The 21,510-nt window shown below is 38.8% G+C and overlaps 1 protein-coding gene across 6 annotated transcripts in view; it reads right to left on the reverse strand.

Moving 5' to 3' along the window:
• Positions 1 to 20,493, reverse strand: part of PPP1R12A (protein phosphatase 1 regulatory subunit 12A) — a 167,317-nt gene extending 146,824 nt beyond the window's left edge. For 5 of the 6 annotated variants that reach the window (XR_009736281.1, XM_061415621.1, XM_061415622.1 and 2 more), the window contains exon 1: positions 19,997 to 20,484. Coding sequence is in view for 5 of the 6 variants with exons in the window: in XM_061415621.1 (XP_061271605.1) it covers positions 19,997 to 20,233 (237 nt within the window). In the remaining variant the exon portion in view is untranslated. Of the gene's footprint in view, positions 1 to 19,996 lie in introns of all 6 variants that reach the window. The other variant, XM_061415617.1, reaches the window with a different exon arrangement.
• Between the last annotated feature and the right edge of the window lie 1,017 nt (positions 20,494 to 21,510).

Raw genomic sequence — 21,510 nt, forward strand, 5'->3', positions numbered from 1 at the left:
ATGACACTGACATTGATATAATCCATCTAATTGAGATTTCCCCAGTTTTACGTACCCTGTGGGGTGTAGTCTGTTCAAATTTTAAGAGTATAAAAGGGCTTTGAAACAGAAAGGTTTAAGAACTGCTGATCTAAGATTTAAAATTCTTTATGCTTTTTCACTTTTACAGACTGTATATTTTAAATAATTGATATTGACTTTTTAATGAACTCAATTCTAGCTTTGTCCTCCTCATATTCTCATAATACATCAGTCAGAATGACAGAATAAGTATATTTGTTCAGAGAGGATCAGCCCACCAGCTACTGTTGATGACCTCAGATGATACATGAGTAACCTAAAAGGTGGATCAATTGATCCCTTTCCCGGGAACCCAGAATTAAAACTCAGAAGGTGATTAGTCTCTCTGGATACCCTGACCAGATATAAACTCTGAAATTGTTGGTAGTCTTTTATTTTTCCTTCTGAACTGAGAAAACAAGAAACTTAGTTTGCTGTAAAAAAGAATAAATATTTGTTAGAAACATGATGAGAAACATAGACTTCCTGGGTTGCATATACTTGGCTCTAATTCATTCCAGAAGCCCAGATTCTATAAGATAGCTCTATAATCTTAACAATGAATTACTTTATTTAGGCCAGTTCTAATGGACTTTTCCTACTTAAAACAAAGAATTTTAATTAATATGTGCAAGAGGTCTTTCCACCTAGGACCTCTTTTACCTAGGAGGTCCATTTTCCTACTAGTGGCTCCCCTAATACCAAGGCTAAATATTGATTTGTGGTTTTGAAAACTGCTCCCTTTGTTTTTTCAAGAGACTCAAAAGAAAACAGTTGAGCTGATGATTTAGGGAGGGGGGATCTTAGGGTATATGAAGAATTACAAGTGTGTCTATAATTACATATAAATTTGTTAACAACTTTAGCAAAAGGACTGGAATATAGTTTTTTTTTTTTCCCTGTAGAAATAATTTTGTTATACAAAGCCATTCAACTGGTGAGTAATGAAAAAGAAGCTGTCATTGGTAAGAGCTGCTGAAATAGCCTACAAATCAAAAACTGTAGGACTAGACACAGTTCTACAGATGTGATTTCACAAGGTAAAAAAACAGATTTTTTTTAAAAATCTGGACTAAATTTAGATTTAAATCTTAAATCTGGACTAATTTTTTAATATCTGTACTAATTCAGTGTAAATTTAGCTTTACACTGAATTAGTACATTTTAAAATGATTATACTCTGGTCAGACTCTAGGCTTGCTTTTAAACTTTCAAGCAACCTTTTTCTCATGTTTGTCAAAGATGGTCTCTACCAACCTATAGTTATCAATATTTTAATGCAGAAATGTAAATTAATACCCATTATCTTTTTATTTTACTTTTTAAAACCTACTATTTCACACTTTTTAGAGTTCTCTCTCAGTGTCTACAGTTTTAATCTATTTGGAGTTAGCTGAAAAGTTCATTTGAGTGTTTTACAGAAAAACTCAAACTTTTTGGCCAACCCAATATTACAATGTTGAATGAGATAGGGTCAAGAACATAAGGACCACTACTTTAGTCTTCCCTCTGGATTGATACTGAGTGATTCATCAGTAGGCTGATAAGTAGTGATGAGTATACAGTGGTTCATCCAGCAGTTAATCCATATAATCCTGCTAATATTCATGTCAGATTTCTGTCACGTTGACCACAAAGATCTAACTAGAGCCTGTCCAAGTGCTGTACTGCAAAATCAAGCTACATTTGCAAAACTTCCCTCATTTGAACTTGCTAACCTTGCCAAAAAAAGGAAGTGAAGATAAGTCAACATAAAACTTGTTTTCAGAAAACTCAAATTGGCATCCAGTGATCAACATAACCTCTTGTAAAACTATCCACTTAATAATGGATATTAGAATTCTGCCAGACAGAGTAGTAGACCATTTTTAACAAATGCACCGGTAAATTAAATGCTGTACCACCAGTTACTTCATTTCCTTCTTCCTAGTTTTGATCCATTTCACAACTCCTAACAGCCCTCTTTTCACTGTCTTCAAAAATGTTTTCATAAAATTCATGTAACTCTGGGCTTCAACATTCCTGATTCTATTCTTAAGAGACTTGTAGCCATTTTTGCAATTCATTCTTAAAAGAGATATTCATCATTAAGTGGTTTTCATATTCATATAAAACAAGGTAAAAAACCTCACCATGTACAAATTGCTTTTCCAACTTTTAAAATGTCTTTGTTCTTCAAGACTATCTGCCATGGGACTTCCCTGGGGTCCAGCAGTTAAGGATTCACCTTGCAAGGCAGGGGACTTGGGTTTCAATCTCTTGTTGATGAACTAAGGTCCCAGAGGCCATGGAGCAACTATGGTTGTGCCATAACCGCTGAGCACAAGCGCCACAACTCCAGTCTGTGCGCTGCAACGAAAGACCCCTTGTGCTGCAACTAAGACCCAACACAGCCAAATAAATATTTTAAAGCAGACCAAAAACTCCAACTATCTGCCTTTTTGGAAATTATGCTTATTATTTTCTCAGTAGTCTATTTGCCAAAAGCTTCAAAATGCATCCAACTAAACTCCTAATTCATTTTCTTACTTGTAAAACTCTCCCTAGGTGACCACCCTAATTATAATTAGTCTTTCCTTATGAAATAAAAGGTTCAGAGTAAAGACTGGCATAATACAGAAATACTTAACCACCAATACCAGCTCCCTTGAGTGGCTAGACTAAAACACTAATATCCATTATGACAAGGTCTCTATATTTAATCCTGAATACATTACTGGAAGTGGCCGTTTAGGCATTTTTCTCCAGTCCAGATTCATCTTCTTTTTTTCTGCTTGTTGTAAACAACTCAAAGATGGCATAGTCCAAAATATCTATAATTCCCTCTCAGAGATAACCATTAAAAACTGGGGTAATATCCTCAGATTTACTTTCTATGCAAATGTTTCCCCCCAAATGGAATCATATCATACATACTGTCTTGCAACTTTTTGTCCCTTAAGTGTATTTAAAAGGGAACAATTTACATATCATCAGTCAATCTCACACATGAAACAAACATATACATAATCTTCCTCCATCACTAAGATTGGCTTTAAATGTCAAGGGTAAGTTACAAAGGGCAGAAAAGAGACTTTCCTGGCAGTCTAGCGATTAAGACCCCATGCTCCCACTGCAGGGGGTACAGGGTCTATTTGGTCAGGGAACTAAGATCCCAACTGCCTCATGGCATGGCCAGGAAAAAAAAAAAAGCTGCGTGTATGTGTGGGGAAATGCCATGATAATTTTGAGTTGAGGTTTAATATATAATTGGAGAAGGCAATGGCACCCCAATCCAGTACTCTTGCCTGGAAAATCCCATGGACGGAGGAGCCTGGTGGGCTGCAGTCCATGGGGTCGCTAAGAGTTGGACACGACTGAGCGACTTCACTTTCACTTTAATATATAGCAACCATTTCCTATTTCATTTAAGCTAAAACAAATCCAATGATGCCTGCTCAAGGTCAAAATAAACCACATAATCTTTTTGTAGAACTGCTACTTTTCTCATTAACTGTGCAACTTAAAAAAAAAAACAACAGTAAAATATGCAAAAAAAGTCACAAATACTCAAAGGAACTCTAGAAATATTTTGAGCAAAAAAGAAAAAATATATCAATGTAAAAGTTTCTTAAGAACAGTATTTTACTTTTATTTTTCCAGAAAACACAACTTTGTAAATCTAAAAACTGAAAAAAGTTGAGACTTTTTTTCTTTTCTGGCCACTCTACAAGGTTTGCAGCTACTTAGTTCCCGGGACAACCAGGCATCGAATCCATGATCCCTGCAATGAAGTCTGGAGTCCAAACCACTAGATTGCCAGGGAATTCCCAGAGAGTGTTAAATGATTTTTTAACTGTGCAATTTTAGCAAAAACAAACATGCTTTGAGAAAAAGTACTCTCATCTTTCATTTTAACCTGTGACCTTATTTTCACAGTGCATTATTTAAGGCAAAAGACTTCTGGATTGTTACTACTACCACTCCTTTATTGCCTTCCAACAGTTCTGTGCCCTAGCTCTCCCCATACCCCTAAAAATATACACTCCACCTTCTCCTACAATATCATAAAAATAAATTTGACCTTAAAGTTCTTAATTAATTCTTCTGAAGTGAAAGGCACACAAAACACACACACACACACACAACATTCTGCATGTGTTTTGGGCTAGTTCACCAAAATCCTAAAAAACATCTAACCATGAATCTTTATCCTGTGTTTTCCCCGTGCCTTTGTAAATTCACTTCTGTTTGCTACTCAAATACACCTAAGAAAATAGCCACATCTGGCGAAGAATTGATGCTTTTGAACTGTGGTGTTGGAGAAGACTCTTGAGAGTCCCTTGGACTTCAAGGAGTTCCAACCAGTCCATTCTAAAGGAGATCAGTCCTGGGTGTTCTTTGGAAGGACTGATGCTGAAGCTGAAACTCCAGTACTTTGGCCACCTCATGCGAAGAGTTGACTCACTGGAAAAGACTCTGATGCTGGAAGGATTGGGGGCAGGAGGAGAAGGGGATAACAGAGGATGAGATGACTGGATGGCATCACTGACTCAATGCACATGAGTCTGAGTGAACTCCAGGAGTTGGTGATGGATAGGGAGGCCTGGTGTGCTGTGGTTCATGGGGTCGCAAAGAGTCGGACACGACTGAGTGACTGAACTGAAGGAAACAGACTAAGACAAAAAAGCCCTCTTAATGATTTTTATGAATTATTTGGAAGTAAGCCACCTCTCAATATCCTACATATCCTTTAGCATGTATTTCACACTTGACTTTAATTTCTTGTTTACTGCCTGTCTGCCCCAAATAGCATTCAAATATACTCTGCCTCTGATCTATAGAGTAAGCACAAAGTAAGCATTAACTGAATGAATACACTCTGTGAAAAGCACTCCATTCACCTAGTTTTCCAAACTGGAAACCAAGTGCACACACATCTTTGCGTCTATTCCCTCATGTCAAACCACTTCCAATTCCTACCAATTCTATTTCTTGAATATGTCCTGAGTCCATCTACTATTTTCCAACTAGACTGCCACTAAGCTAGTTCAACTCTCTTAGACTACTAAAGTTTCTGAACTAGTTTCCCTGCCTCAAGTCTTGTGCTCTTCTCAGTTGCATTCTCCATGCTGCAGCCACAGTGACTCTTCTTAAAGAGAAAATCTGATTTTCTCATTTAACCTGATAAAATCCTGCAACACCTCTACATACCTCCAGGTCTTTGCACATACTAGTCCCTCTCTCTGAAATAGTTTGCTGTACTCTCTTCTCTCTTACGACTTTGGCTAACTTTTACTCATCACTCAACAGCTAAAAAAAATAACTGTCTTCAGGAAGTTTTCCCTTTCCCCAAATCAAGGTGAGATGTGCTTTCATCAACTTCCATACCACTATGTACTACAACCACTATATATCATTACATGTAACTGACATAAATGTATAATTTCATTAAATGTGTAATTTCCTTGTGTGAAAAGTGAAAGCATTATTTGCTCAGTCGTGTCTGATTCTTTGTAACCCCACGGAGTGTAGCCTGCCAGGTTCCTCTGTCCATGGAATTCTCCAGGCAAGAATACTGGAGTGGGCTGCCATTCCCTTCTTCAGAGGATCTTCCCATCTAAAGGACTGAAACCAGGTCACTGCACTGTAGGCAGATTCTTTACCGTCTGAGGCACTAGGGAAGTCCCATAATATCCTTATATTTATCCATATATCTAATACACTGCAACTGTGTTAGGGCAGGGACAATAACAATCACTGGCCATCTTCTAGGTAATCATAACTACACTGATGAATACTAAGCCTAGGCTGGGGCTGGGGAACTGGTAGAAGAGAATTACAGCCTCAATTTTTAGTGGTGAGTAGTGATAAATACATAAAAAATAAAACCGCTTACTCTAAATTTATTCACACATTATATAACAACCCATTTCAAATGTAAGAACAAAGTTAGTGGAGGTGATGGAATTCCAGCTGAGCTGTTTCAAATCCTAAAAGATCCTGCCGCTAAAGTGCTGCACTCAATATGCCAGCAAATTTGGAAAACTCAGCAGTGGCCACAGGACTGGAAATGGTCAGTTTTCATTCCAATCCCAAAGAAGGGCAATGCCAAAGAATGTTCAAACTACCACACAACTGTTTCACATGCTAGTAAGGTAATACTCAAAACCCTTCAAGCTCATTTCACATGCTAGTAAGGTAATACTCAAAACCCTTCAAGCTCATTTCACATGCTAGTAAGGTAATACTCAAAACCCTTCAGGCTAGGCTTCAAGAATGCGTGAACCGAGAACTTCCAGATGTTCAAGCTGGATTTAGAAAAGGCAGTGGAACCAGAGATCAAATTGCCAACATCCACTGGATCAGAGAAAAAGCAAGAGAATTCCAGAAAAACATCTACTTCTGCTTCATTGACTACGCTAAAGCCTTTGACTCTGTGGATCACAACAAGCTATGGAAAATTCCTACAGAGATGGGAATACCAGACCACCTTACCTGCCTCCTTTGTGGCTCAGCTGGTAAAGAATCTGCTTGCTATACAGGATACCTGGGTTCGATCCCTGGGTTGGGAAGATCCCCTGGAGAAGGGAAAGGCTAACCACTCCAGTATTCTGGGCTAGAGAATTCCATGGACTGTATAGTCCACGGGGTCACAAAGAGTCGGACACGACTGAGCGACTTTCACTTTCACTTCACTTACCTGCCTCCTGAGAAATCTATACTGAGGTCAAAAAGCAACAGTTAGAACCGGACACAGAACAATGGACTAGTTCAAAATTGGGAAATTATATTGTCAGTGACAGACTTTATCTTCTTGGGCTCCAAAATCATTGCAGACAGTGACTGCAACCATGAAATTAAAAGACGCTTGCTCCTTGGAAGAACAGGTATGACAAACCTAGACAGCATACTAAAAAGCAGAGACATTAATTTGCCGACAAAGGTCCATATAGTCGAAGCTGTGGTTTTTCCAGTAGTCATGTACAGATGTGAGAGCTGAACCATAAAGAAGGCTGAGCACCAAAGAATTGATGCTTTTCACCTGTGGTGTTGGAGAAGACTCTTGAGAATCCTCTGGACAGCAAGGTGATTAAACCAGTCAATCTTAAAAGAAATCAATCCTAAACAGTCAGTGGAAGGACTGATGGTGAAACTCTAATACTTTGGACAACCTGATGGGAAGGGTCGACTCATTGAAAATGATGCTGGGAAAGACTGAGGGTAGGGGGAGAAGGAGGCAACAGAGGATGAGATGGTTGGATGGCATCACTGACTCAATGGACATGAGTTCGAGCAAACTCTGGGAGATACTGAAGGACAGGGAAGCCTGGCATGCTGCAATCCATGGGGTCACAAAGAGTTGGACACCAATGAACAACTGAACTAAACTGATTTCAAGTGTGTAACTGAAAGGTTTTGGTATATTCAGAGTTATGCAACCATCACCACAATTAATTTTAGAACATTTTTATCACCTTAAAAAGAAATGCTATATCTATTAGCAGATATATGGGAAAAGGACATACATTTCCCCATTTCCCCTCAACACCTTCAGCCTTTGGCAAACACTTATCTACCATCTGTCTCTATGTATTCACCTATACTGAACATTTCATATAGTGGAAACCTACAATATGTGGTCTTTCCTGAGTGGTGCCTTTACATAGCTCAATGTTTTTAAAATTTATCTATGTTGTAGCAAGTAACAGTACTTAGTTTCTTTTTATTAACAAATAACATTCCACTGATTTCAATAACAAAACAACCACATTTTATTTATCTATTTATCAGCTGATAGACATTTTGTGTTGGTTCCACTTTTTGGCTATTATGTTAACACTGCCATAAACATTAACATACACATTTTGTGTTCAATTCTCTTTTGATTATATACTTAGGAGAACTGCTAGGTTATATGGCAACTATTCTGTTGCTAGACTACTTGCAGAACTAGACTGTTCTGCAAGTAGTTGAAAATGGTTGCACCATTTTACATTACCACCAGCAGTGTAGGAGGAATGTAATTTCTCCATACTCCGGTCATACTTGTTATTATCTGTTGTCTTTATTATAGTAATTCTATTAGGTGTGAAGTGGTATCTCATCATGGTTTTGATTTGCATGTTCCTGATGGCTAAGCAATTTCACTTTATGCTAAACTCTGTGAGGGCAGTGTTGGTATCTCTTTTGTTTAAAGTATATCCTCCCAGTTCTTAATAGTGTAAGACACAGAATAGGCCTTTAATTATGTTAACTGAATATATAAAAAGATAGGATGAGTTTAGAAGTATTTTTTTTCAGGTGTGCATAAGAGATATTGACTGTATGTTGGAAGTGGAAGGAGAAAACACAAGACCCTGAGATGTAGTTTAGTAAATGGAAGACAGATGATGTAAAAAATTAGATGCATATTATATAAAAAGGAAAACAGAGCACATAAACAGAACAGCTGAAACTATACGAATGAATGATATAGAAAGGAAAAAATAGAGACACACAGAGAACTTTGGGGTTTCCCAGGTGGTTCAATGGTACGCCTGCCAATGCAGGAGATGGGGAGTCGACCCCTGGGTCAGGAAGATCCCCTGGAGAAGGAAATGGCAACCCACTCCGGTATTCTTGCCTGGAAAATCCCATGAACACAGGAGTCTATAGGGCTACAGTCCATGGGGTTTCAAAGAGTTGGACACGACTTAGCGACTAAACAACAAAACAATGCAAGAGAACTTTAGAACATTCTTCTTCAAGAAAGAAAAAAACGTGGTTCACTGGTGGTCCAATGGTTAAGAAGCCGTCTGCCAGTGCTGGCGACATGGGTTCAATTCTTGATCAAAGACTCCACATGCTGCGGGGCAAGTAAGCCCATGAGCTGCCACAACTACTGAAGCCAGCGTGTCCAGAGCCTGTGCTCCGCAAGAAGAGTCACCGCAATAAGAGGCCCATGCACCTCAACGAAGAGTCGCCCCTGCAACTAGACAAAGTCCACCGGCAGCCATGAAGACCCAGCACAGACAAAAATAAATAAATAAGTACATAAAATTTAAGAAGAAAGACAGAGACCAGAAAAGGAAACCAAATAGGAGCATTCAGAAAACGAGGATGGAACAGGATCAAGAAAGATTCAAGTCACCTGTTAAGTTGCTTGTAATTTACAATAGCTTTCTCAGGGACATCTTTCCTGATATTCTAAGTTAAGTCCTCCCGGTAAAAAAATTCATTTCACCCTAGATCTCTATTCTACATTTTTTGGCACCTCCTCTTGATTATATACTACATGCAGAGAGGGATCTTACGCTGCTGCTGCTGCTGCTGCTAAGTCACTTCAGTCGTGTCCAGCTCTATGTGACCCCATAGACGGCAGCCCACCAGGCTCCCCTGTCCCTGGGATATGATAAATAATGATTTATGTGTTTATGAGTGAGTTAATCACTACATGAATAACAGCATCATTTATCAGTAAATACAAATACTGTGTAATATTTCAAACACTTACAAACTTTATAAACACACAGAGTAATAAAATAGGTTTTCCTATACGTACCTCAGAGAAGGAAGAGGACATCATCCCGTTATGAGAGCAATATGCGTGTCAGCCAGAGTACTTTCAGGGTTAGTCTTCTGTGTTAAATATACTAGAGTGTGTCAGTGCTCAGTCGCTAAGTCACAGCCAACTCTTTACCACCCCAAGGACTGTAGCTAGCCAGGCACCTCTTCCATGGGATTTCCCAAACAAGAATATTACAGGGGGTTGCCATTTCCGACTCAGAGGGATCTTCCTGACCCAGGAAGTAAATCCACATCTCCTGCATTGGCAGGTAGATTCTTTACCACTGTGACACCTAGGAAGCCTGCATATACTAGAGATTTTACTAAAAATGTCTTCTGAATAAACAAGCATTAGAACAGCATGCTACCTTGGGCAAAACATATAAATTCCAGGTAAAATCTCGAAGACACAGTCTGAACAATATAATTTCATGAGTAAGATATACATAGTATAATATCTACCATTATCACGAGAAATTGAAAGTATACTATTCATCATCAGACAACTAGGAAAATCAACTTTAGGAATGTGCATGTGTATTCACACAGTGGACCTAATATTCATTATCCCAGAATTATTTCTAAAAATGTATAATTTATTAGCAGGTTATAAATCAGAAAATTAAATATAATCTTATTTTTATAAAATTATATATTGGATAGAGATGCATAAAGGGAGTCTACTGAAGTTTTCAATAGGGGCTAGCTAAGCTCCATGCCTGAGAATTTTAATAGCACTGTTCTTTTTTTATATTCTTTTATGAGTCTTTAATTATTTAAATAATTATTATTCTTCAATTTTTGTTTCAGATAGAATACATATAAAACAACAAACCTGAAACAAAGCCATGTTTAAAAACAAAAAAGAGATGGTGAAGACAAAAAGCAAGAGTAGAAGGCAGTTACTTGAGACATTTTCATGAGAATGCTTTTCTCAATCACATTGAGAAAAATCAGAAATTTAAAGACATTTTAGTGTTTAAAGAAAAAAAGATGGCTGAAAGAGTTAAATAGCAATAGACATTCTGAAAGGGAAAAAACTTGAATATGAGACAAAATTTTTATGCAGATCATTTCACACAATTAGAAAGGATATAAACTGTTGAACATATTCTGAATTGTTGAACTGTTCTAATCTTTTAAGAAAAATGGTACAAACAAACGTATCTTTGAGAAAAATCAATAATGAAATACAGAGTCATGATTTAGCAACAGCAGCGTCAAAATCTTTTGTGGAAAACACATTCATTAAAAAAAAAGACCATGGTCAATTCACAAGCTATACAAGCTACTGACTTGTTTCATGCAAAATTTAGAACAGAAACAAACAGTACACAAAGTTTATCATAAAGAAATTCTGAAGCATACTAAAGTTCAAGCAATGCAATTAAGAGTTGACTAAAATCCAAGATGGACTCTTTATGACAATGTTCCAATTAAGAATAACCTTTTTAGAAAATACCATTCAATTACTGACAGTATTTAGTAACCATGATTACTCAGATCTACTTTATTCACCAGACATGTCTCCAATGTCTATCATTTTCAAAATTCACAAACTCTCCACCAAAAAGTAAACACCACACAGGATATTCAAAAGAAGCTTCTGGGGTTGAAGCTCCAATATAAAATTTCCAGAAATGTTCCAAGCAAAAAGCAGAAATACTAGATTAAGTTTAGAACCATATATAAAATAATTCTGAAGGCTAATAGAATGTATGTACTTCTGTTTACTACAAAGTAAAGGTAACCGATGTATTTGTTTTAACAGTTATTCCAGGAAACTATACTCTCCCATATGGTTAACTTCTAGAAAGGTATCAATTCACAAAATTTCTCCTTTGCACTATTCAAGTATTCAAGAAAATGATATAAACTTTCTACAACCTTATCATTTTCTTTTGTTAGGCAACATGTTAAACATGTATTTTCAGCTCATATGAGTTAATAATCAAGTCAAAGTATCACTTTATGTCAGTGAAGCTCTCTCCCTGTGGAACATCTCCCACAATGCACATAATGCATTTAAATAGATTACCCAATAGGTGACAGCTGAGGAATGCCTTCATTTCTTTCCACGGTTTCTACTGAATGTAATTTGAAAAATGCCTATATAACACATGACAATGTGGAATGTCTCCACCCATGAAAGAGCATTCAAGTCAAGGAAACAAACTTAGGGCAGTAATACAGAGCTCAACTTTGTCTTTTTATGGTTAGCCAGCCCAACAATGAAAAGATAAACAACCAAAATACTAAGAAGGTCAGAGAAGTACTGACATACAGGGATGCAAAGTGAAAGTGTTGTTTAGGGGAGAAGTGTGAATAAAATCATTAGGAAATATGAATTAGCTTCTAATAACAGTATGCTAGGGGTTCCATTTCTAAACCAACCCTGAATGAGTTGTTTAAAGAAATTCATTTTTTTAAGTATGTTACATAAACTGATCAAAATTCTACTTATTGGTAATCAGAAACACACTGGTTGCAAGAAAAAATCTAAGATTCTGCTAAGTTCTGATTGTAATAATGGTTACCTTCATACTGTAATTATAAAGTAAATCATCAGTATAAAGAATCCGCCTGCAACACAGGAGACCCTGGTTCAATCCCTGGGTTGGGAAGATGGGCTGCAGAAGGGATAAGCTACCCACTTTAGGATTCTTGAGCTTCCCTTGTGGCTCAGCTGGTAAAGAATCTGCCTGCAATGCGAGAGACCTGAGTTCGATCCCTGAGTTGGGAAAATCCCCTGGAGAAGGGAAAGGCTATCCACTCCGGTATTCTGGCCTGGAGAATTCCATGGACTGTATAGTCTTGAGTCCATGGGGTCATAAAGAGTCGGACATGACTGAGTGACTTTCACACACTTTTTCATTAGAAAATTTTTAATGTTTGCAGCTATTATATTTACTCACACAAATTGTCATCATTTTGTTCTCTATCAACTATGGTCTTCACAAGATTAGTCTACTGTGTTCATTTTGTTAAAAATCAACAATAACTGTGCACCTGCTAAAATAAAATGCAGACACCAAAGGGGATTTACAGAAAAATGAATCAAAGTTCCCAATTGAAGGAATTCACTATTCTGTCTGGAGACAAGGTACACTAACAATAGCAGGTAGTGTGCAAGTGCCAAACTTATGGTTTAAACAGTAAGGGAAAAGAATTATTGTGCACCCCAGTGGTCAATGCTTTGAGCTGTGCCTTAATATAAATAAGCTGGGAAATACATTCCAGAGACCGATGACACACGCAGAGACTTATGTAAATATAAATATGAAACCAGTGCTTCCTACAGAAAGCTTTCACCCATCTCCTGAATCTCTTCAGATAAATTCTTTTTTTGCTCCTTATCAGGTGATCAGGAACAAGGCACTTGCCTCCTGTGACACTGCCTGCCACCGCCTGTACTCTCTCCCATATCTACCAAACGGAGAACGGCAGGAATAGTTGTGAAATCTGCTCACCTTCAATTACTCTTACTTCATGAATGAGTATCAAATACATGTGTTCTCGGTATACCAATAATCTAACATTGATATATGAGTCCCTACTGTCCTTCATTTGGATACTCATCCTTATTTTGTTAAAGTATTTCTTTTATGAAATGATGACAGCAGGTGACAAAGCTGTTTGTTTTTAATGCCCTGACACAACAACAGAAAGATTAGGTTCTCCTCTGTCATAAAATAAAAATAAAAAACAAAAACCATTTTACTGGTCCATGAAATGTAAAATTCTGGGAACCAATGACTTTATAGGCAACAAGTAAATCATGTTTCAAATGGTGCTCTCACTCATTATCAATGAGAAAAAAGAAAATTCTATTGCCTTTTCCAAGGAAAGATCTGAAATATAATTTCGCTAAATTTTGCAAAATCATTTCAGGAACAGAATATTCTTATGACTTGGATATTCCTACTGATTAAAATCAAACATGATGAATATTTAAAAGTTTTACTAATTCAGAAGTTAATTCAGGTAACTTTACTAGCATTTCATGTAAAGTCTTAAGTCCTAATTTTAAATACCAATAATCAATGTACAGAAAATTTCAGAAGATTAAGCTAAATGGTGGTGACAAGCCGGTGCTTGCTTGCTTGCTTTCCTTCTTTAATTATCATTGATAAAGAGTTTATATCTTTTCATTGAAAAAGTTGTATATGTAGGTATGAAACATTTACTATAAATGAGTATATAAAAATGCCTAGAGCATTAGTATAAATTGCTATTAGGATAAAGAAAAACTGAGATGTTTAAAGACTAAGTGAACTCTGTTCTTTAAAAAGAGATCTGTTGCTGTTGTAACCTCCTTTGTACCCTCCCAAAGCACGCATCAAATAGTATGCACATAATGGTCAGTGAAAAACAGTCTTGGCAGTTCCTAAAATTTAGGATAGATTTTGAGATTGATTTAGATATAGTATTACTGCATTTCAATTACCACAGAAAGCTCTTAAAAATTTTGACTAGCTAAAATAAAAGTAAATGAAGAAAAATTATATCTATGTATACGTGTTTCATTTGATTCTCTGCTAATTACCATAGAAAACTCCAATTACTAATCATCAACCATAATGACTGAAAGATTTAAAAATACTTACTTCTTCAGACTTAAAGGCCATGTAGCATAGTGTTAATGCTTCCCTGATGGCTCAGTGATAAAGAACCCACTTGCCAAGCAGGACACCAGGGTTCTATTCCTGGGCTGGGAAGATCCCCTGGAGAAGGAAATGGCGACCCACCCCAGGACTATTGTCTGGGAAATCCTACAGGCAGAGAAGTGTGGCGGGCTGCACAGAGTCAGACACGACTTAGCCACTAAGCAGTCACAGCACAATGTTAAATAAGATTGGGCTCTTATATACCGGTGTCAGAACCAAGCTCTGCCATTTATTATCTTGGTAACCTTGAGCAAGAGAAAAGGACTTGTGAGAATTAAGCGAGACATTGGTTATAAAACTATCATAGTATTTCACAAGTAACAAATCCTCAACAAATGTTCACCAGCCAATCCCCCTTCTCAATGCAACACTGAGATAATGCAGCACTACACAGTCAACTGCAACTTAGAAACTCAAAATGACTGATGGAGATCTTAAACTTTTCAAGAAGATATATGCCAATACTGCATTTACCAACATGATTATGGAGCACCCCGACGCCCTCACCCCCCCAAACTTTCAAAAGAAAAGTGGAGTGAAAACTACAATTTTCGGCAGGCAGGAAGGTAAAGAAAATAGCGACTCTGGGAAATGTCAAGAAGTAACATGTTACAGAAGTAACAAAACAATGTTCTATATCTTACCTCCTTCCAAAGGTTCCTAAGGGTTTCTATTTTTTAAAATTATCTAACTAGACAGTTTTTAAAGTACATCTCCTATGTGAACAGCACTGTAAGATGTGGTAAGAAATAGATAATCAAAAAAACTTTTCCTCTATTCCATCTAACGTTTCTACCTAGCTACACTAGAAAATGCTCAGTCACAGCTTGCAATGTAGCTGAAAGCACATGAAAGATGGTCTTGGTTATGACACTGCAAAGTCAGACCACAAAACTGTTGCCAGGAAGTGCAAAGGCATCAGCTTCAGAGAAGGCATTACAGCAGCGGCACTGTGGGCACCGGTGATCTACCAGCGTACCCCATATATGGCTAGGGTTTTCCATTTATTTGCAGGAAGTGAGGGGCCAGTTCAGGGTTAGTTTTGTTTAGGTTTTATTTTTTATGGTTAGGATGTTTTCAATAAAAGGTCTGAAGAGCAATAAGCAACTTAAGTTATGTAGAAAAAGTATACTGTACTTTTTTAAACACAGATTTTAATATTGTTTATAAGGGATCCAATAGTTTTCCAAGATCTTAATATCCCCCCACCAAAAAAATAGTAAGTAAACAATTATAAACTCTACATTCAGTTTTAAAGAGATTTCTCATATATAACAACCACACTATTTTCTAACAAGAGACTCTTTAAAATTATAATAGCATAGAACATGGATTTAATTCTACTCTGTAGTATTCTGCCATAGGACCTAGTTCAGATCTTTATAAAGAAGGTAGCAAATTAATTGATAACTAAAGTGAGTATTTTTCTATCTCTTAACAGGTAAATTGGTTTAGGGTATTTTTCTAATAGGAAGAAGGTTAATATTTTAGAAAGTTTAAATCTCAAGATATTAAAAATATCTGTTGAGAAGACTGACAAGTTTAACCATGTGCTAGAATTATATTCTAAGTATCTGGGTGTGAGAGTTTTAATGATTTATCTTATGACACACAAATAACTATAAAAGTTCCTATCTATGATATGAGGTAAAAGATAAAATTAATCATTCTTTAGTGAGCACCTACTATGTGCCAGGATGTGGAAATAGAAAACTGCGGAAGATTGGGTCCTTACAGTTGCCCACAGGGAAGACAAAATTTAAAACACACATTACTCAGTAAGAAACACTTTAATAGCAGCAAAAAAGCAAGACATAAGGTAAAATGAGTATCCCAAAGGAGAGTCTCTCCAGTGAAACAGTATTATACAAACTCAAAGGACAGAAAGAGCATTTCTGGATGGCAACTCGGTCGAACCTAAAGAATGACCAGGATTTTGACTGGCAAAGAGGTGGAAAAGGCAAGACCACAGATACAGAAGTAAAGAAAAAAGTAAAAGCTGTAACACAGTGGAGATGCATGGGGTATAAGTAAATAATGAAACACTTTAAATCTGAATTGAGAGGAGTGGCCCGATTGAAATGGTGCTGTGAAAAGATTAAAGTGGCAGCAGCATGAATGCTGGACTGGATCGACCTCGAGAAGAGGCAGGGGAAGCAAGGAGGCTGTTACTGTAACACAAAGATAATAAAGGTATGGCCTAGACTGATAATAAGAGTGGCAAGAATTGATGCAAAGGAAGTTATGAATACTGACTGGATATATGTAGGCAAGGGGATAAGTGGATGATTAAAATGTTTAAAGCTTAATCTAGAGATTAATGACATGATTATCATCAACAGAGGCATCAATGAGAATAGGCTTGGTGAAGAAAGAAAAAATTTCATTTCAGGTTGAATATAAAGAAATTCCTGATATTGACGTAAATAAGTAGTTGCTATTCTATGGCAAAGGGGGTGGACCTCTATTTACTGTATCTCTCCTTGAAGATATATTTTAAAATATAAAATCACAATATACTGAATAATACTTTACTTAACACTGTGTCATCAGTCGAAAAATGGAAATGAAGGACTGGAGCAGTGTTTGAACTGGAAACTGACTTGGAAGTCACAGATACAGAGGAAGCAAAAATCAAAAGGCTAAACTCAAACTGTAAGACGAAATCTCAGTGTTATATTTTATACACACCAGTATCAATAAGATTCAGCAATAAAGCATTCTACGGAAAACTATTATTACTCTCCTAAAACCTTTATAAAGCATACTGACATAGAGATACAGATCATATGGTATAAAACTCTACCAGGTAGGTCTTAAATCAAAGCTGAGTATTGCCCACTAGTAAAAATGAAAATCTACTGTAGACCTCAGTTCTAAAAAAATCAGAAGTTTATACTGTAACTTAAATACTGTGTTCTAGCTACTGGAGGGGTTAGGGAAAAGGGAGCTATTCCAGAGACCAAGGTAGGAAATTTGTAGAAAACACTGTCTTTTCTGCTTTAATAAATGACCTATTTTTATACCCCCCTAAAAAGATGAAAACTGATTATCTTTTGTAACTTCTAATGAGAAAGAACACTCAACCAATTAAAGAAATTTTTGAATATATGGTAGTCACAGTAAGATGGAAGTAAAATATTAAATTAAGTGTATTTGTGGGCTGTAAAGTTCCTAAAACTTTGCTTCTAGCAGTGAAATTTAAGACAATTGATCAAAATAAAAAATGTAAATGAACAGTCCAAAAGACTAACCAATAATCAATCTAGTAAAAAACCATTCTGGCTGTTCTATGTGCTTTCAAGAGGTTAAATTAAAAAAAAAAAAGTATTCAAGGGCTATTTAACAAACCAATGGGTCAATTTTAGCTTTTACAATTTAAGTATTTAAAGCAATCAATATTCAAGCGATTTGTAAAGTTAAAATTGTCCTGTGATTATTTTTTAAAGAGTTTTATTTATCACCTTTCACTATCTGTTGTTCTGAATTTGCCCAAAGCGAACTCCTTGTTCTCTGTCAGAAAGGCAAAAAGTACAAGAGTTAATAAAAGAGAAATGAAGGTGTAGAAAACATAATAAAAATTTTAATGCTTGATATTTTAAGACCTTGGCTTCACTGAGTTAAGGAATGGGTAAATACATACATTACAAAAAGATATTATGCAAATAGTTACGCGTAAACTTGGAAACTTCTGCTTAAGCCTTTGTCAGCTAAAACAAAATATCTAATAAAGACAACACCTATATAATGCCAAACTAACCACTGAATTCAGTTAATCAGGAAGACACTGATAAGTCCGATAATGCAGCACGTCCAAATTTAGAGGAGAAAATAAAAAAATTCTAAGAATCCTGCTAGATATATTTTCTCTACCTAAAATCAATAGTAATGTAAGTATTAAAGTTTCTCCCCTTCCTCCAAGGCAATATAACTGTGTTCTTCAACATCTGTCGTAACTTTACATTTCTATAGAACAATTTTAATAAAACAGTTATTAATCTGTCTTTCTGAATTAATTTCATACTAAACCATGTAAATTACACTTGAAAGAAATTCGAAAAGATTCATCTTATATAATTATCATTTCTAATACCAAAACTTTCTTTCATTTCAACATCATGTTTTTAGAATCTAGAGTTATGCTATAGCTTAAAATAAATCAGTCAAACAAAAAGTTTGTTTTACATTAGACGCTAAATTAATGGAAGACAGCTAAAGACCATGCTGTATTTTTACTGGGTGCCACATGCTAAACTCCAGATTTGTCCTGCAATTTGTCAGTCATTATAGTTCATCCAGGCAACTTGTAAACAAAGGCTATAAGCCAAGTTTGATACGAGAATTCAAGTAAATAAAACTTAAAACGGTCATCATTCACTAAACAGGAAGCAGTAAAAGGAAAAATGCCACCACACACCTCTTTTAAAAAGGCAGCAAAGTATTATGCATGAAATATCAACGCGTAAGTTTCACCCTCCCTAACACGTTTTTGTTACAGTATTCATCGAAATAAAGCTACGATCTTTCCACCTATCAGCAAGGCAACTTTGACTTAGTTTACAAGTCTTTTTCATTGTAAGGGGAAGCTATTGCTGTAAAGTTGTTTTCCAGTCATTCCAAGCTGCCCACTAAGAAAATGTAAAGAGTTTATGTTTTGACACCTATTACCCTCACTGAAAAATTGCTTTTTATGCAGAACTCTACGTGGTTGTGTTGCTTTTGGCCTGTTAAAGGCAAAGCAACATTATCTCTGGATTGCCAATAGTTTCTCCTTATTTGGCTAACATTGAGAGATCCCAATCAGACTACTATAAAACTTTAACATGCACAAAGCATCCATTTTGAGAAAAGTTTGTGACCAGCTTTCTTTTTTCCCACCCACCCCCCCTTCCAAAGAAAAACCTGAGCTTGGAAACCGGCTTTGAAAAGACTGCCTGGTTATTTATTCTTCTCTTTCTAACCCCAACACACACTCCAGGAACTCGGGCCAAAGGATCTCTGACACTGCGGCACACTCGACTCGGAGTAAGACTCTCTTCCGTACGTTCAGGTCCCGCGGTGGACAACCCTTCTAGAACGCTTCCTTACACTACCCACTTTCATACTCTCCCTTTCAGCCGGTGTAGATCAGCTAATCACACCGTTTCCCCCTCCCCAGTGACCAAGAGTAATAACGGAGAAAACAGGAAACCGTCCGATCAGGGCACTCGGCTTAGGGCACTTGATTACTATTATTATCATCACCATTTGTGATCAAGTCCTAAAAACTACAACAAATCCAAAGCCCACCTAACAAGCCAAAGACGTCCTTCCACCCAAGTGTCCCTAGGGCCTCTTGTTCGTCGTTATTTTCAGCATCCTCCGTCCCCCTGGTCGATCACCGACGTCGGGGACGCAGGCACAACCCCACTACACCCCTCCCCATCTCGACCCCAAATCCCAGACCCACGTCCACAAATGGCCCTGGGGCCCCAACCTGACCACAGGCCCGTTTCCCCTCGGCCCCGGAAACGCCCGTTCCCTTACTCCACCACCAACCGGTCTGAAGGGGGGCCTCAAGCCTAGAGCCCTCCCTCCACCAGCTCTTTCCCTCCCTCCTTCGCGGGAAGCCGCCCCCTCACCCCGCGGCAGGGAGTCTCCCGCCGCCCCCAGCCTCTGGAGACCAGGAGCGGAGGAGAGGCCCGAGCGGGAGGCCGACGAGGACTCGCAGGGTCGGGAGACCGGCGGCGGGGCGCACAGACCTGGTGCAGGGCAGTGAGTCCGTCCACATTGGCGTAATTGATGTCGGCGCCGCGGTGCAGCAGCTTGAGAACCTCGTCCGTGTCGCCGCTGGAGCAAGCAGCCAGGAAGACGGCGCCATCATCGAACTTCACCTTGGTCTTCTGGCGCTTCACCACAGGAGGCTCGAGGTCCGTCTCGGAGCCGATCCAGCGCTTCAGCTGCTCGTTCCGCTTCTGCTTCGCGTCCGCCATCTTCATCCCCTCTCCTGCCGCCGGGTCTTCTTATCGCGAGGGGGGGAAGGGGGAGGCGGAGAGGGAAGAGAGGGGAGGCACGGGGTGTGTGACTGTTTCTATGAGTGCGGCCAGAGGAGGGCTGGGAACCAGGAGGAGACGCTCGAGACTTCCAGTATCCCACAGAGCACTGGGGCGGCGCGCCCGGCCGAACGGACCTCCCTTCCTACCTCAGAAGCCCTCCCGCCCCCGGCCCGGCCACCCGTCACCGGCGGCCAATCTAACGTAACTTCGCGAGATCCGGGCAGGGAGGCGCCCTTCGGCCAGTGCGCATGCGCTCGGGGCCTTTGCCCGCCCCAGGAAGAGAGCTCCCGCGAACTGCGGCGGGGGTGGCCAGGCCACCGGAGGGAAGCGGGTGTGGTCCCGGCGGCAGGGGCTGGGACCGACCTGGAAGGGCGAAGACAGGGAAGGAAGGTTGTCCTGCCCCGCTGAGAGCTCCTGGGGTTCCAGAGGCCAACCGCCGGGCCGTAGTGAGGCCCTGCGGGACAGACCTGCTTCCTGGGCTGTCTCGGCTAGGCCGAGTCGTTTCCTCAGGGCGGAGGATTTTCCTATTGGCTGCGTTGTTTGAATGGAATGGAGGCTAGATAGATAGGTCGTGAGTTAAGCGCTAGTGATTTCCCTTTCTAAGGAACTCACAGGAACTTTTAAAAGCGGGGTCTGTGTGTCGAGGTCTTTGGTGGTAGTAGTTACACCAGATCTCAGCCCAAGGTGACCGCTTGGTGACAAGGGTTGACCTGCAGTAATTGCAATAGCTTTCTGCCAGCCTTCACTTACAGAAACGTCTTTCTTCGTATGCTTGTTTTTTCTTGCTTTGGGGTGTATTTGTCTTTGGCGGGGGGGGGCGGGGGGATTATTTGTTTTATTCTCTCACGCGTATTTTGGGCCTTCTTTCCCTTGAATTCTTCAATCCTGTCTACCCCTGTCTCTGAGTTTAGCGCAGCCTTGTTACTGGTCCCGACTTTTTAAGGGATTTCTGGTTCCTGCTGCATTGCTTTCTAATGATGGATAAAGACCTAACTGCTTCTAGAGTTCAAAAGGAATGTTCAGTTCAGTTCGGTTCAGTCGCTCAGTCGTGTCCGACTCTTTGCGACTCCATGAATTGCAGCACGCAAGGCTTCACTGTCCATCACCAACTCCCGGAGTTCACCCAGACTCAGGTCCATCGAGTCAGTGATGCCATCCAGCCATCTCATACTCTGTCGTCCCCTTCTCCTCCTGCCCTCAATCCCTCCCAGCATCAGGGT

This window comes from Bos javanicus, chromosome 5 (genome assembly GCF_032452875.1).
Source record: "Bos javanicus breed banteng chromosome 5, ARS-OSU_banteng_1.0, whole genome shotgun sequence".
Classification (NCBI taxonomy): Eukaryota; Metazoa; Chordata; class Mammalia; order Artiodactyla; family Bovidae; genus Bos; species Bos javanicus.